This window comes from Dermochelys coriacea, chromosome 1, assembly GCF_009764565.3.
Source record: "Dermochelys coriacea isolate rDerCor1 chromosome 1, rDerCor1.pri.v4, whole genome shotgun sequence".
In the NCBI taxonomy this organism is placed as follows: Eukaryota; Metazoa; Chordata; order Testudines; family Dermochelyidae; genus Dermochelys; species Dermochelys coriacea.
The window spans coordinates 248,038,966-248,056,974 of record NC_050068.2 but is presented as its reverse complement, the minus strand read 5'-3'; the positions used below and the strand labels follow the sequence as shown (position 1 = coordinate 248,056,974).

General features: G+C 41.3%; 1 protein-coding gene across 6 annotated transcripts in view; it reads left to right on the top strand.

Moving 5' to 3' along the window:
* The window catches only part of DGKI (diacylglycerol kinase iota), a 304,108-nt gene that overhangs the window by 229,010 nt on the left and 57,089 nt on the right, over positions 1 to 18,009 (top strand). For 5 of the 6 annotated variants that reach the window (XM_038400325.2, XM_043518599.1, XM_038400320.2 and 2 more), the window contains 6 exons: positions 2,798 to 2,877; positions 5,152 to 5,196; positions 11,853 to 11,922; positions 13,603 to 13,643; positions 15,463 to 15,590; positions 16,021 to 16,146. In XM_038400325.2, the coding sequence (XP_038256253.1) occupies positions 2,798 to 2,877; positions 5,152 to 5,196; positions 11,853 to 11,922; positions 13,603 to 13,643; positions 15,463 to 15,590; positions 16,021 to 16,146 (490 nt within the window). The remainder of the gene's footprint in view (positions 1 to 2,797; positions 2,878 to 5,151; positions 5,197 to 11,852; positions 11,923 to 13,602; positions 13,644 to 15,462; positions 15,591 to 16,020; positions 16,147 to 18,009) is intronic. The other variant, XM_043518603.1, reaches the window with a different exon arrangement.

Below are 18,009 nucleotides of genomic sequence, written 5' to 3'. Positions count from 1 at the left end.
TTCTTCCATTCATGCAAATAACTCAACTTTAGGAAATTTCGTAGCTGAACTGTCCCTTGCATATTAGCACTTACATTTCAGAAAGATTTATGGATTTCCTTAAAATTCCAGACATTCACAAGTCCCTTCTCTCTGAGTCATGGGGAATTATTATTGTCTAGTTAATTAACAACTTCAGTCCTTGGTTAGTTGCATTGTTTCAGTAGGACAAGCCTTTGGTCCCAGTTAGGCACATAAATTCCTTAGTCAATGGAGGGGGTTAATAGAAAAGAAACTTTTTTAAAAAGAGGAAAATGTAGGACCCAATGACGGTCCCCTCGTGCATTGTTGCTATTGGAGGCAGAGTGATATCTGTTGTGATTCACTGATCACTGCTGTAAAACATTACAAAATACCATTTCAGCAGGGGCTATAGAGGGACCTACAGAATTGAAACTAAACAGCCTTTAAATACATTCATCAAAGTGCTTGCAGTTCTCTTTTCAGGGCAGGTTAAGCAATAATAAATATTGAGCAAAGAGAATTCATCTGTACCCAGAGCATCTAAACAAATAAAAAGCACATAACAATTGGCATTGCTCTTCTATAGGCTCTCCTCAACAACTCTTCTTGGTAATGAAAGGTCTTAGGGATCAGCATTGGAATCCCTCCTTTCTGGAATTTGTAAGAATGAAGGTGTGGGTGAGTGGGAGATTGCTAGAAGAAAATGTGTTTTTTCATTCCTTCAGAAGGAATGTGAGATATTCTCTTCCTTCCTTATTGGGCCTGGGCTACACTGATGGGGGTTCAAACTAAGATACGCAACTTCAGCTACGCTATTTGTGTAGCTGAAGTCGAAGTATCTTAGTTAGACTTACCTGGCTGTCCTCACGGTGGTGAGTGGACTGCGGCGGCTCCCCCGTCAACTCTGCTTACTCCTCCTGCCAAGGTGGAGTACAGGCGTCGATTCGGAGATCGATTTATTGCGTTGAGACAAGACGCGATAAATCGATCCCCAATAGAACGATCACTACCTGCCGATCCGGCGGGTAGTGAAGATGTAGCCTTGGTCTCAGCTACCTTCCTTCCACATACCCATTCTTCTTTTCTCAACCCCCGCCTCTGAGTAGAACATCCTACTTTTTTCTTAGGCTCATAATCAATAGTGCTGGATATGGTGTTAATGCCATGGCTCTGGTCTGTGTTGGCCAGTAGGTCCTGTGCAGAGCTTGAACGCTGCAGAACTCTTCCTTCCATGCCTGAGATTGCTACACTTCTCTAACCTGCCTCAGTGGGCCAGGGGAATATGAACCATGAAGACTCTCCTCATTATCTCTTGTCATTGTCTGTTTCCTTTACTTATCAGAATGAAGAGCTCCTCAGTAGGCAAACATGTCAGGGTCCCTCTTAATCAAGTCCTATTTCAATTACAAGAGCAGCTGCTGTTGCTGCACAGTTAGTTTTTTTCAATTTACCCTACTGTTAAAAGTAACTTTACATGACTCCTTGTTAGCCAATCAACTAAATTGGTTATGAAGATAAGGATATCATCCTCTCCTGGAATATTTCCTATGAATGTTCTAATCTCTTCCTGCTGTTGCTTTGCTGCTTCCCCAGTTGCTGCTGCTCTGTTTGGTTAAAGCCTATCTAGTGGGAGGGAAGACATTATTAAATGAGTCCGTTTTAGAAATACAAATACTTCTGAGTCTCCCTTCTCCTGCTTCTTTGGTGAGATCTTACTAAAGACAGGTAGTACCCTCATTTGCAGGCTCCTTGAAGGGTCCAAGAACAGAGTAGCTACAGGGACTGAATTTCCCTTCTGCCATTAAAAGTGATGCCTCCAGGACCAGGGAAAACATTTTGTGGTTTATGAGTTTGGGGGTTTTTAACAAAAATGTGATTTTTTTTCTGCAAAAGTGGATTTTTGGGGGGCTAGGGGAGGTGTGAACACATTTCTTTTTTTGTCAAAAAGCCATTCATTGAAAAATGGTTCAACAGATCATTTTCTACCCTCTCTAATTATAATCTGGTGGGCCATAACTTCTGAATGCTTAATGTCTATTTTAGAGGATCAGCGGTCAAGACTGGCTATCTCAAAATTTGAACAAATTTTTTTCCCTTGTATCTCATCACAGAGTCCATGCAACTGTTGGCAGATTTTCTTTCTGATACAAATGCTTCAGCTGTTTTTCTGCTAAAATAAATAAAATGCAAAAATATAATATCAACATCAGTCATAGATCTACATAAATAAATCAGCATGCCCAGGCTGGAGATCATAAACAGCCTTACAATCTCATATCAATGTGCACAGCTGCAAAACAGATTTTAAAAAAAGAGAGAGTCAGAGGTCAATGGAAGAAAAATGGTTAGAAAATAGCTATAACTTTTAGGCTTCCAAGGTTATTTGTTTTTCATTGACTTTAAATTGTTTTAAAAGTGCTCCAGAGTCTCATTTCAAAAAATAATCACAGCTTTTTGCAATGCATAACAAAACACTCAACACCAATGACTCCTTTGTTGGGATACTATTCCTTTTGCTGTGTCAACATAATTGGTATTGTTGGCAGACAAAGAAGGATGTAAACAAACTGTAGCCATATTAGCACCTGCAGTATTAGCAACACAGAAAAATAGATGATTGGATAACTACAAAATGGTAAAATGGATAAGGGAAAATAGGTCAGGTTTCTAAGTGGACGTTAAAATTAGATAGTAAAATCTTATTGGGGAGTAAAAGGAGAATGCCACTGAGAATGTTTGTTTAACATTGGACAGCGAGTGATTTTAATGAAAGGGTTCTTTTTGCTGCCCCCAGCCATCCCTCTGGGAATTATAGTTATACGAGGAGATTGTGACTTGGAGGCCTGTCGTATGTACATTGACCGACTACAAGAGGTGAGTCAGTGAGAATTTCAGTTATTGCTTATTGATTTATGACATCCTTTTCTCAAGTCTGAGTGTGATACAGAATTATAGCTATAGACACAATGTATAAGAAACGCTTCGCTTTGCTCGCTCCTGAAACGGAAACTTCTTGGGGGTGAGACATGGGAGCCATTATAAATTCATGAGCAGCACTGCACGATATTTGGACGACAGGAAGTGAGAGAAAGAATACTCTATCAATTTAAAGCAAAGAAAGGAATGAAAGATAGTAGGTGGATTATATTTACTGATGTTTGAATTTGATCAGAATAGCTGGATACCCCATGAATCTTGCAAAAACAATGTGGGTCCTTCAATGATATCATGGTAGTAAAATGAAGCTGACTATGCAAATGATGTAATATTTATATGGAAGTGACTCTGCTAATATCTGTGGTAAAGCTATGAGCATGCCAAGTATGAACTAGGTATTTCCAGAAGCCTCTGTTGACTCTGGGGGCCAGATAGTTAATAAAAGTGCTGCACTTCCTCTATTGACAAATTGTCTCCTAAGAGCTGATTAAACATTACATTCTGTCTCGAAGACAGAATCTCCAAATGCTTCAGTAAACAACAATCAACATAATTTGAAATAGACATGTATTTAGGAATCAAGATAATGGACTCTCATTAATGTGATGTAACAGCTGTTTCTTTATTTTTACCTTCTGATAGGTGTTTTATTAATCAGTCTCTCTATTATTTTTTGTCCAAGATCTTCAAAAACAGAAGTAAGGTTTAGGGTCCCAGGTCCATATTGAGGGCACCATAGGTGTTGGCCCAATTTTCAAAAGTGCTAAGCATCACACCACTCCCCTTGAAGTCACTTGGAGCTGCTATAGTGCTCAGCCCTTTTGAAAACAAAGCTACTTATTTAGATAGCTAAATGCAGATTTAGGAGACTAAGATTAAGCACTTATTTTTAAAAATTTAGCTAGGGCGTACATCAGCAAATGGAGCTCTTAAAATGCAAATAACATTTCAGGACTACAAAACTGAAGTGTGCTATATCTTAATATGGAGACAGGTTTGGCAGTGATGATGCAGGCAGAGGATTTGGAGGACATTTCCCATTAGATTATAAATTACATTATACATTAATCGTGTGCTCAGATTCCTGGGTAAAGGATGGAAAGTAGCTTCATTCAGCATGGAAGAGCCCTGGAAAGGAATTCTGACTTCAAGTTATCTCTGGCTCCAGTTTGTGGGGGAACTATGTAACTAGTTCTCTAACTTCCCTTGCTTATGCTAGCTGAGTTCCATTGGCTAGCACAATGTGGGAGGAGATGGACTGGGGCCAAGGCTCACCCCCTCCCCACCTACTTACTCACAGGCTGGGAAGTGGAGGCCCCACTAAGTGTACGATGACTCCCCCTCATACCCACACTTGCTATCTTAGCAGGTCTCACAGGAAGATGGAGGGAGCTTATGCCCATTGACTCCCCTGTGTTAGGGCCAGTGATTAATCTGCCTTTATGGTAGGTCATATCCTGGGCCTAGACTATTGGACAGAGTGCCTATTACAATAAAAGAGCTCCCTGGAACTTGCTGTTGGTACCATTATGCTGTGCCTTCCCTGAGGTTAGGTTGTAGTAGACCTCAGAAAAGAATCTGTGAATAGTTTGTGATTTCCTTAAATTTAAAAATTATTCCAAAGTATTTGTTGAAAAGCATCTGCTAATAATTCTTGTTTGCATGCAGTTTGTTGTGAATATTCTAAATTTGAGCTGTCTTAATAGGGCGACACAGGTCACTTGGTACGTCATTGTTCACTCTTAGGATGAACATATATTAATTCTTAGAATTTTTTACATCCAGAGATGCAAATATCCATGTTTGCAGATCGCAGATCAGATGCAGATAGAAATTTTGTATCCTCACAGGGCTCTAAGAATTGGGTTTCTGGGCCAAACAGTTCAAAATGCAAAATTTGCTTTCTACAAATATCCTCAGTATTAACTTCAGATCCTCTGAGTGAGCAAGCATTGCAGCCAGTAGAGTTATTTGCTAGAATACTTATTGGAAGTGAGCACAAAAGAGTTGCAAACATGATAAAAGCCAATACTCTAAAATATGTGACTAAATAGTTGCAAAATTCTTATGTGTTTTTTATCCTGTTCTTGGGTGGAGTTGCACACGCTAAATAAATAAACTGAGTGGAGTTAATGCAGGCATTTCTTGTGTGGAGTTTGTAAATTGGTTTTGGATTCATTGTCATCGCCATTTCTTTTATTCTCACTTTAGGACCTGCAGTCGGTAACTTCTTCTACGCAGAGAGTTCACTACCAGGTAAAATATGAAGAGCACGTTTTGTTTTAATTCTTTAAGGTGTAGAGAAAAGTTAGTCTCAGCAAAGAGTTAATATGATGATTGAATTCAGTTTACACTCCCCAGATATGAAGCTGGACTTTGAATAGAGTATGTATCTTAGACTAGCCTTAAATTACCATGTATCCCAAAATTTGAGATGAGTTTCTGTATCCTCACAAGACAGCCCCTTATCTAGCAAACCCTGGATTGTGGAACTGTTCTCAAAATTATTTTGGGTTGGTACAACATCATAATGTAGGTTGTACTGCAAAACCATTGCATTTTTTTCTCAAATTAGTGGTTTGAAGAGTTTGTCCTATAGGACAAATGGCTAAACCTGAATAGATACACTCACTTTTTCTGATAAATGGAACAATAATATAATATCTCACACAGCCAGTAGCCTGAAATAACACAGTATATCAGTGAGATTAAAAACAGAAATCCTGGAACATTTATAACCTCTGCGCCACACAGATCAGAATGTGCATCTATCCCAGCTTTAAATTGATTCACACAGATACATTTTAGAAGCTGGTTGTCTAAATTGTGCATGCAAATCTTTCTTTTGCCCATAAAACAAAATTCTTTGTAGCATGGTTTCCATTGGTATTTGCAATTTAGAAGGCCAGTTTTGAAAATTAGGCCTCCAGTATGTATTTCTTAACTACATTGTCATATGCGATAACTGGGGTACTGTGCCCGGGGTATTTTATCTGGTTCTGTATTAGGAAATGCTCTCTTGGAATTAATCATTCTGTCCACTGTACCGCCTTAACATTGAAAACAGGGATTTGAATAGAATATATCACTGGGACTGCCCACCTGAGATTAACTTTGTCTCCTGCACTAATTTGTCATTGGCAATGGATTAGTAATGATATAGTAAAGATTTACAGTGATAGAATCCAAACCACAGGGCTCAAACCTGCAAGGTGATGAGCATCCTTTTAATGGTTTAATGTTTCCAACTCCCATTGAAATCAGTAGAAACTGAGGGTATTAAGTACGTCACAGAAAACACTCAAGTACATTGTAGTTACGAAACCATTATGGTTTAGGAACAGATTATTTTTTGAGGATCATTGATTAGCTAGGTGACATAGACTCCAGTTAGACACAATCCCCAACATATGGCTTGAGCCCTGGTAGATACTAATAGAAAATGTACATTTGGAAAAAAATGATTTTGAAAGTTCTTTTTTGAATGGTTGTGTGTTGGTTCTGTTGTTCCCCTTCCAATGTCAATATCATACTGTTGATATTTGTATCAGCCACTTCCAAATATTGAGCATTATACATCAGACAATAAAATAGTGAGAATTATTCCATTCAGCTCATTATAGAAGAATACATATCCAGAATTACCCTGACTGGCTGCTGGCTGCTTCACACAAAGAGAACTACTGGACATAAAATGCTGGACTACATGTGTATGTATATGCAGGCACAAACTAGAGTAGCCAAAGTCTGAAATGTCAGAGATCATCCCCCCTACAACACTGAGATAGCTCTAACTGTAGTTATCAGCTCTATATAAATGAATCACCTAACTGGCTCTGGAAGTGCAAGTCAGCTTGAAACGTCTATCAATTCTTTACGATGTTTCACTCTGAATGGAACTGCCTTTGTTTTGTCTTCTGTGCTTGTTTATCCTTGATTGTTCAGGCATCTGTGTATTTTCAGTGGGTTCTTGCTACAAACTGTCTTGTTAGGTTAATTTGGGGGCTGTTCCATATTTTGTTGGCAACCAACTATAAATTATGGAAAGGAAGAGAAATCAGGGCAAGAGCAGGAGTAAAGTGCTTCAGCTGATAGAATTGTCTTTATATCTCACTAATAAGGTTTCACGGGTACTTTTAAATCTTATAAACATTTACATTTCTCTCTTGGGCTTCCTCTGCAGTTGGAAATGAGAAGAGTCAGCATAAACTCTATCAGTGAGCTTGCTGCAAATTCAAAAATTGCTGCTAGATTTTTTTTCATTCTGTTTGTTCCTCAGATATGTTTAATGCATACTCATATGAGTGATACCTGCCCATCTGGGTTTAGCTACTGAGGCAGGCCTGCCCTTAGTGAACTAATGGAGGAAGCACATGCAGATTTCTGATTTGAATTTCCACCTGTCAATGTTATCCTTTCCACTGCATCTTCTGATAGGGTCCAGGGATCTGTCCCCATGTCTGCTTCAGTTTGTCCTCAGCCATCTACCCCTCTGATACCCATCAATAACCTCAGATTCTTCCTCATTTGCATCCCCTGCTTCTTTTACTCTAGTCCTCACCCTATACAAGGGTAAGTAGTAGTATGCAAATGTGTGTACACACACACACACACACACACACACACACACACACACACACACACACACACACATTAATAAATCCAAAAAAATCCTCTAGGCCATAGTTTTCCTCAATAAGTTGTAGACACACAGCATACCCACTCACTCACTCACACAAACAAACTCTATAAACCAAGCATACTATTTCTCTGACAAGCTGAGATGGAAGAAAGATGGTTACTGTTACCCCTATTTCCAATTACTTGCGAGGCACTCAGAAGGGTAATAACTGAGTCAGTCCTGTTAGCTACAGATGTCAGGTTCCAGGGAGCTTTACATGTTTCTATATGTTTCAAACCTGATGCTTAGACCACTAAGCCAAGTCTTTGCATAAGTATGCACATAAACAGAGTGGGGATTTTCTGCTTTCCTTCTCCTCATGTCTCTTCAAGGACTTATGTGTACAGTTGTATTCAAACATAGGGCAGTGGATGGAAGAAAGGAAATGTATGGTGAGCAAAGACAAAAGGAGGGAAGGACAGATAAGCACTGGCAATAAATGAATGCAGGACTTAGAGACTCCAGTAAAATGCAAGTTTGGGAGTGAATTGAGACAACTTTACTTTTTGGGGAGGAGAGATGGGTATAGGTAATATGTGTAAGAAGTTTTTCATCAAGTGAAACTTGTGAACCTGTAGCAACTCAGGCAAGAGTTTGCTCCTCGGACCTGAGCAAACTACCATACCTTTGAGTGCACCGAAACGTTGTATAAGTTGTCTGGAGCAGCCTTTTCCTTTTCCTCATGGATAGTCAGGAAAGGAAGCCAATAATAGGTAGCACAAATCAAGCCCAGAGGCAGAAGCTGATAAGATGAATCTTACAAAAGCTGGTAGGCTTCCAAGGAAAGTTGTTAACAACTTGCAGTTGCCTCATGCCAAACGAATATGCATCCACCTGGCTGAGAAACAAAAGACACAGTCCATCAAAACATTAAACACTAATCATGGGAACAGCTTATTGTAAACAATGCCTAGAGAGTGCAAGCACTCTGTTGACCAAGAATAACAGGGAATGTGTGTATGTGTACAGTACTGGAATAACCCTATTAAATCTCCCAAGTGTTGAGGAAGCATCTAATGCCTTTAGATAAATGAAGAAGCAGTGCATGATACCCACTAACATATGGAAATGTGACTTGTGATTTGATCAACCAGAAGTTTAATTTTATCTAGAGTTTAGCTGAAAGTAAAACCTCATTCAGTTCACTCGGAGGTTTTCCCTAGGAATTTACAAACAAACGAACAAATTCTTGAGCATCCTGATTTGCACAGCTCTGCTACCTAGGGGAATGGAGAGATGAAACACCATTTCCCTTCCCCCTAGATTCTTTAGTTTCTTCCAAATTTTGTTCAATGCTTGGATATCAACATGACAGAAATATTTCAGATAGATGGAAAACAAATAATCATTTGCAAAGCAGGAAAAACAAAACTATCCACAGGGGAATAAATGTTATTTCCACATTTCTAAATTATACAAATATTGGCAAGTAAATCCACACAAATTAAAAACTATTAAATAAACAAAGTACTTGACAGTATCTGTATTAAAGCTTCAAATGTCTTATTTGTGCACAATAAAGTGAAACTGTCCATTATGTTACCTTCTATACCTAATATAGCTTCCCTCTTGTGTATTAAGCAGCCTTATTCTCCTCCTCCAAATAAGCTGCACATTTTCAATAGTGAAGGTAATTAATCACTGGTAATTACCCTTACCTAGGGGTATGATGTATTCTCCATCATCTGAAGTCTTTAAATCAAGGTTGTCTTTCTAAAAAAAATATACTTTAGCTCACTGTTTCCCAAATGGTGGGTCATGGGGAAGTTGGAGACGGGGTCTTGGGGGGTGGTGGTGATGGTGGAGAGTGAACCTGCCCCACACTCACCCTGCAGCAGTAGCTCTTGTCCCATTGGGCTGGGCCTAGCTTCCTGCTCTGGGCATTGCAACCTGGCATGCAGGGTTACAGTGCCACTCACTCAAATTTGGCCCAGCTGCTCCTCCATCATGGCGGAATGGTGGATGGGCCAAACCTGAGTGGCGCTATGGTCTCATGCACCAGGTTGCAATGCCCAGAGCCAGAAGCTTGGCCCAGCCGTGTGGGACAGGAGCTGCCACTATTGGGTGAGTGTGGGGTGTGCTCACTCTCCTGTCCCCACTCCAGCACCTTTCCTCTGCACTGGGCCCGGAGTAGGGTTGCAGTGCTAGGGTGGAAGGTGCTTCTGTGAGAGGTCAGTACCCCTTTGGCAGGGCGAGGAGGAGGTAGTGGTGGCAGAGGAGGAGAAGGATGCTGGCCTGATTTTGGGCCCACAAATTTGGACCATGAGTGGGTCACAAAAAAAGACAAGATGCAGTTGGTGGGTGGCCTTCCTGAAAAGTCAGGGAACTGCTGCTCTAGCTCAAATAGAAGTTAAAGATTTGATGCAAGAACTGCTTGGTGAAATTCTATGGGCTGTTTTGCAGGTCAGACTAGAACATCATAATGGTCCCTCCTGTCTTTATAGTCTGTGATGCTCTAACTCGCTTTCTGGTGCTGGATCTTTAAACAAAATATAATTGGAGCAAAACGAAACTATTAGCATGCTATGGTTTCCCTGTAAAACAATTATTTCTCAAATGAAGCCTTTCCTCTCCCCTTTGTGCTGTTACCTATCCCCATTCCCTGTACCCTGGCGCGTACCTATCATAGTCTGTTGTCCTTATTCATTGTGCATTCTAATTTAGGGCCAGATTCTGCCCTGATTTATACTCCATGCAAGCCTACTGGACATCTCTGCTCTAGATGTAAATCAGAGCAGAATTTGGCCCTAAATGTACAGAAATTTGGGTGTTCACTTATGACCAATTGGACCGGGGTCATTTCCTACGCTGGCAAATCATTCAGCACAGTGTTGCAATCAGCTGGCCTGTTGGTCTAATGGCAGCACAACACAGCACCTTATAGTGGATCAGAGTTTGGGTTCTTTGCTCCCCAGTGCAGGTGAGACTGAGAGTGCTGCAGGGCCAGCATGTTCATCTCTTTGGTGCTATTGTGTGCAGGGGAAGTCTCATATTTCTCTTTATCAATTCTCCTCTGGGCAGTTCTGGTAGTAGCATTGGCAGGCTTTGAGAGGCATCTCTCTTCAGCCAGAAGGATGGTTGTGTTAATGCAGTGGTTCCCAGACTAGGGGCACCGCTTGTTCAGGGAAAGCCCCTGGCAGGCCAGGCCAGGCCAGTTTGTTTATCTGCTTTGTCCACAGGTTAGGCCGATCACGACTCCCAGTGGCCGCGGTTCGCCGTTCTCAGCCAGTGGGGGTTGCGGGAAATGGCGTGGGCCGAGGGACGTGCTGGCTGCCCTTCCCGCAGCCCCCATTGGCCTGGAGCGGCGAACTGCTGCCAGTGGGAGTCGTGATCGGCCTAACCTGTGGACAAGGCAGATAAACAAACTGGCCTGGCCTGGCCTGCCAAGGGCTTTCCCTGAACAAGCGGCACCCATAGTTTGGGAACCACTGTGTTAGTGGATTATTGTTATTTGTTCAAATGACAGTAGCACCCAAAAGTGCTAATGTTTCCAAACACAGAGGAAGACACAGTCCCCAACCTAATGAGCATTCAGACTAGAAATATGAAGATAGATGGAGGGAAGGACAGAACGTACAAGCATTGTGATCAGGGTGAAGACAGGTGTATAATGGCATGTCTACACTGCAAAAAATAAAGTATGGTATTAACCTGCACTGCGTTATCTAACTGGGGTTAAAATAGCAGTGAATTTGGGTTTGATTCAGATTAGCACTTGAGTTCAACCCCACGCTACCCTACAGGATTCCACTCAAACTCTGAACCGGAGTTAAAAGCTGAGTTGCTGTGTCTTCACTCCTATTTTAACCCACGTTGGCTAACCTGATTAAGAACACACCTATTTTTGCAGTGTAGGCATATCCTTACTGACATGTTTGTTTGTCTCCAGTGTCTGTTTTTAGACCCCTCCCTTCTCAATATTCATCATCGTCTCCACCACTGTAAATGATTAATTCCCATGTGACATAGTAGGCGACTTAGCTAGTTTCGATATTGGGCTTTTGAGACCTCTGAGCTGAAGGGAGTGGATCCCAAAGGATATGACTGGTGTTGGCAAAGAAAATGGCTTTGCACACAGGAACTGACAGCTAGAAAAGTGGGACTAAGTTAATTAGCTTTTACCTTTAGGGTAAAGTCAACAAAGAAAAATAAATGGGTAAATAATTCAGTTTTAGACCAAAGAGTTTTTTTTGTTTTTTTTTTAAATGTTCTTTCCCTCCCCTGCACCCAGGATCAGGAAGGTTCCTTCCCACGAGTACTTTCTGTTCAGAGGCTCTCTCCTAGATGGTGCTTCCTAGATGGTAAGTGTATCTGCCTCTGGCGCTATGATCAGGTCTTGTCATTGATACACATTGAGAGACTAGTATTTCCAAAATTATGAGCGTAAAGGCCAGGTGCTGCCCTTTGCTGTGCTAGGCAGGTCAGAAGGAGAACGGTGCCGCCTCTTGCTTTCTCAGAAGCAGAGCAAGACCTTTCTCTTGTGTGTGGCTAGAGGCCCACCTGACTAGTGTGCCTGCTGAGGCCCCATCAACACAGCCCGTGGCAACCCACAGCAGCGAGCTTCCCAGCCCAGGCTGACAGACTACTGCACTAAAAATATCTTCGTAGACAGTGCTTTTAAGTTGCAGCTCAGGCTCCGAAGCACATCACCATCCCTAGGCTTCAGAGCCAAACTCCAGCCAAAGCTGCAACACCTACGCAGCTGTTTTTAGTATGGTAGAGCAAGCCCAAGTCTGTTGACCTGGGCTAGGAGGCTTGCTGCCATGGGCTGTGTAGATGCATCCTCCTCATCATCTGCTCTTTTTGAAAGAAACAACATGGTTGTTCCTGGCCGTACTTTGCCCCCACTATGGCTGCATCTGTTCATAGCAGGCCTTTGAAATTGCCTTTGAAGACAAGTTTTGTTGTTGTTGGTTTTGGTTCATTTTTGGTCTTTTGGGATTTCAACTTTCATCTGCAATGTTGAAAATTAAAAGCCAGCAGCAAAATGCTAAAAACCTCAAAGTGAAACTAGCAAGTCTAAGTTTCATTGCCCAAAGTAAGTGCCATATATAAGGTAAACAGATAGCACAGATAGTGAGAAACAACATAGACAGTTCAGATGCTTTCAATTTTAGTAATCTAAGCTGCTTTCATAAATAGAACTGGGGAAAATAATACCAGATAATTTACTCAATAATTTCCCCTTTTTTTTTCTCTTCACCTTTGCCATGAACAGACTGCAATTTTCTTGAATTTATTTTCAATTCAAAATTATTAGCTAATTATTTGATCTGCAGCTTGTTCACAAGCATTTTGATTTATTTGATTTAAAAATTGAGCTGATATGGTTGGACCCATACATCATATGGGCTTTTTTTTGTTGTTGTTCTCTGAATGAAAGGCAACTCTTTGTATTAGGTTTCAGATTTGTAATAAGAGTCAATCATACCAGAAATTTGCTTTCCATACTTTTTGCATTATTTTCCTAAAATTTGCTGTTTCAGTGAACATTCCTGCCAATAAAATCATTTGCTGGAAATGTTAGCAGAAAGTGGGGGGAAACAAGGGCAGATATGTATATAGTCAGAACAAATAAATTGTTCAGCAGTATCTGCTGAGCTCTATTAACAACACAGGGAAAGACTTTTACTTGTCTCCTTTGTAGAGCGCTTTGAGATCTATGGATGAAAAGCACTATATAAGAGCTGTTATAGTATTATTATTATTACTATTATAAAATATATTAAACTTCACAATGACCCTTAAAGTTCACTCCATGTGTGTGATATTGTTTGTGATTGGATTTTTAATAAAGTACCATGACCTTTGTTTTGTTAAACTCTGCCTTTAAAATCTCCACATTAGTACTCACGAAAAGCTGGCACGACTCCTCTAGTTGCCTTTACCCAAGGGCTGAATTTAGTCCAATCTACAGTGTGGATTCAGTTTTGCTCAGATCTTTTTCTTTAACACAGCTCTGCTGTTTCCCTTTCTTACAGCAACTTCTGCTGATCGTTTTTACCGCATTGACAGATCTCAGGTAAATTTTCATCCATTTACTGTTTCTATAGATCTTTTTAAAGCATTGTCAGATACAGCTTAAAATGAATTATCTGTATTTGTTCCTATGTGTCTTAAAGTTCTGCTGATGCCTCATGAAAAACTGAAATATATTTTGGGCCAGATCCTCAGCTGGTGTAAATTGACATAGCTCTACTGAAGTCAGTGAAGATTTATACCCACTGACGATCTGCCCTTTTATCTACAGACACTTTAATGTTCAAATAGTTTTCTGCATTCTTCTTCCTTATCCTCTATTTCTAAGGACATATGTGTGCAAACAGAATATTTATCAGTTTATCTTCTGCTGTTTATAACAAACCTGAAAACCTAATCTTCTGTGAATGACATTCGATAGCTGTGGAACTTACAATGTTACAAATGGCGAATTATGATTAGAGCTGTATAAAATGCTCACAAAGAAACAGAAAACAATTATCAAACTCCACTGGTTTCAGGTTTTATTTCCAATTTGAGAGTGAGAATAATTTATGACCCTGGACTTAGTTTTTAATCAGGTTGGTTTAATGGTTTTGCATTACAATCATGCAACTGTAAAACCATTTAATGGTTTAGCATCACAAACATGCAACTGTAAAACACTGTGCAAGTGTGTCTTTGTCCCTCTTCTGGACCATGTCAAAAAGTCTCCTGAGTCTGCTACTGTCTCCAGGTTGATGGAGATGATCCTGTAGCTTGAGTCATAGAGGATCATGCTTGTAGACCAGAGGGTCCCAGCTTCAATTGCTGTGGATCATCTGAGAAGGGGTGTCTTTACACAAGTTGCTGTTTTGACAAAATGCCAGGTGACTGCTTGGATGAGGTTTTACTTTAAGGTTTGGAGAACCTGAAAACTCACAAGCAAGGTGAAGTAGATGAAATAAAATGTTGGCTTGAACCTCTAGGGATGTGATCCTACCGAGTTTTGCATAGCTTTCATTATGATGCTATAGATGCCCTTGGGTTTGCTCTCTCCCTCCTCCCCCATGTCTCTTTGGGGCTGAAAGTGAGGATCCATCATGTTTCCACTGAGCACAGGATTGCAAATTTACCCTCCCTCACACTCACATTGAACTTCCCAGAATGGTAAAAGGGTGGGGATTATTGAACCTTCTTCTATATCTCTGAGGAACTGGAAGGAGAGGGGCAGTGATAATGGAAATGCAACCCCCACAAACAAACAAAGCACAAAAGAAGTAAAATGGCTTGGAAGAGTCCCACCAGGCTCTGAAATGTCCTTCTGTGCCAAAGACATTTCTGGCTTTCTGGGCAGCCCTCAATCCTGAACACTGGAAGGAGTGTCTAGCCAAAATGTCAGTGTCAGCAGACTCTGTGGATCTTTCAGTTGTCTGTTGGGAGGTGTTTCTAAGTTGTTGGTGGAACGTAGAATAGAGATCAATGGAGACAAGGTGGAACCAGCCTTGTAAACATTGTTGCAGAATTGATACTTGCTGCAGGTGGAGGGGGAAATCCTGTAGGCAAGGCCGACTCTAGGCACCAGCAAAACAAGCAGGTGCTTGGGGCAGCACATTTCTAGGGGTGGTACACCCAGGGGAGGAGGCAGGGCCGGGGATTTGGGGAAAGGGTTGGGAAGGGGCGGAGATGGGCAGAACCGGTGGTGGGGGAGCACGAAAAAAAAGTGGGGGCAGCCAAAATTTTTTTTGCTTGGAGTGGCAAAAATCCTAGAGCCGGCCCTACCTGCAGGGTGGGCCAATTTTCACCTAGCTTTCTGATAGTCAGTTTGGCCTCCTGACAGATTGCTGGTGACTCATTATTGACTCTCTATCTCCTTCTAAAAGGAACATTTGCACTTTGTGACGGAAATTTCGCAGGACGAGATTTTTATCCTGGACCCAGAGCTGGTGATATCACAGCAGATGGGGACGCCGCCGGGAATGCCTGATCTGGTAGTGGAGCAGGCCTCTGGGTAAGCACTTCCTTTCCCAGGCTGGGCTCTGGCCTTTGCAGCTTTTCCAGGCGTGGGCACTTCCCTTCCTGTGCTCCAACAGTACGAAGAGGAAAAGGCAGATATTAAAGTAAGGAGTTGGGTGAACAGATCCGTTGATCAAATTACAAACTCTTTCTCTATGGGGCTGAGGTTCAGATACTGGTATATGGGGTCTTAAATTGACCTGTGAACCTGGGAATTACAATGAAGTGTCTCCATTTCCCCTTGTCCTGTTGACTGATCAATATATGCTCACACTGAATTAAACCCCACACTCACTCCTCCCAATGAGCTATGTAGGGCTAATCCAGCTAGAAAAGTACTGCAAATGAATGAGTGTAAGGGAGCTTCAAACTGGAGAGTGAAAAGCAGGAATTCATCTCTTTCTCTTCCTTCCTTGTGTTTTTAGAATATCGGATCGGTGGAACCCTGCAGTCCGAAAGCGGATGCTGAGCGACAGTGGCCTTGGCAAGATTTCCCCGCACTACGAGGTACCTGAAAAACAAAAGGACGCCAGCCAGACACACATGCTGCAGTAAGAGCCCTCTGCATTTCTCTGCTTGATGCTGCACCATCACCATCTTTTAAAATGTAGTGGGTTACAGTGACAGAATGAAATGGAGTCTTTCTTTCTTTCCCCACTTCTCCCTTCTGCTTCATCCTCTTTCTCTGTCTATTGCTTTTCCATTACTTTCTTTCTCCAGCTTTCAGTCTCCCATAGTCTTAAAAACATTGGTCCAGATTTCCAAAAGTGAGTAGTGATTTTGGATATGTCAAATTTTGGTTGCAAAACAAGAGGCACCTTAAAGGTCCTGGTTTTCAGAACAAACTGAATGCTTAACCTCTGAAAAATCCTCCTTTAAGGTGTGTCACGTTGATCACCCCAAAACGGAGGTACCCCAAATCACTAGTCATTTTGAAAATTATAGGCTACAGCTTCCAAGGGTTCAGAGCCAAGGTTAGCATTTTGGGGCAGCCCTGTTAGACAAAATTTTGCTGTCCCACTTCCACAATGTAACAGATTCCTATCCATCATGATCATACCATGATGTTCAGGACCAGCTTAAAGATTTGGGGAGGGTCAGTGAGATGATTCTTTGGCTACACCCCAGACTTAACTGACTCATATTACATAAAAGATGTGTATTTGCGTGTGCATGTATCTTTCATTTTCCCCACCCTCTCCAATTTTTGCAGAAGTGGAGCCCAGCTGCTTGTTCCTGTTGGTTGAAATTTTCAAATACTAATGAAGGGATTTAGACACACAACTACCATTGAAACTAAAATGGGAGGAGGGTTGCAGAATTCGCTTGTTGGTTCTGAAAATCTCATCTTTTTACTATAGCAACTGATTTAGATTGGTTTACATCAATTTTCCTTTACATTTCCAGTTACCCGCAATTTGAAGGGGAGGGGGAGGAGAGAGGAAGAGGAAAGAGCAATTACATATAGAGATCACACAGACTCCTGCCTTGTCATGGGGAATATTTTGGTTCAGTTCTTGGCCTTCATCTTGTGCTCCCCAGAATGATAGGGACTGTGAATATTGCAGGGGGAAACCTAAACAGCTCGGGAGAGTCTGCAGTATTCCCCAGGCCAGAATGTAGGGCCTTAAACTTGGGGCATGTGAAGCAGAAAGAAATTAGAATGATGTAAAATAATCCCTGGCCAAGTGGAATAAAGGTAATTAGGTGTGAAAAATGTTCTGACAGCTCTGAGGATAGATTTTGTTTAAAGTGATGTGTAAAGAAACATTTGCATAGATACAACAATGGTGTTTATTAGAGGGATTCATTTATTGCAGATACAGCTGGTCGTGCCGCCTATCGTTAAGGTTACCTGATACTTCCAATTACCTGATACTTCCAAGGACCCTGTGTTCAGTGGCTTAGAACGTTGTCAAAGTTTAACTGTTTGGGCTGGAATTTTCCATAACAGGAGTTTGCCTCAGATTTTTTTTTTTAAAGTTCCAGCTAAAACAGTTCAGCTGTTTCCGAGACTGAGGAAGATTAGGAGAAAGTACTTTGTTTTGCCTGTTTTTACAAAAAAATCTTACAACTGTTTCATTGAGACACTTTAGCTTTGGATCAGGGACTTGAAATTTAGTCATCCTGGTTCCAGAGATGTGCCTTTTGCCATTTCCATGAAAATTCACTCAAATTTAGCCACCTTATAAACCTCTGGAAAATTTTCATACATGCTCAGTAGAGACTTGTTAGAGTCTAGCAGCTAAATTATCCGAAGATTCTGGCCATACTGAGCATGCTTCAATGCAGGGATGCAGAGCATGACTTTTCCTATGATTGCTATTCCCAGCGGGAGTAGGGGCACTGCAGTACCACGCATAAAGAATTTAGAGCCAGGAGATTGTCCTGTGCTCTGAATGCTTCTGCTGCTT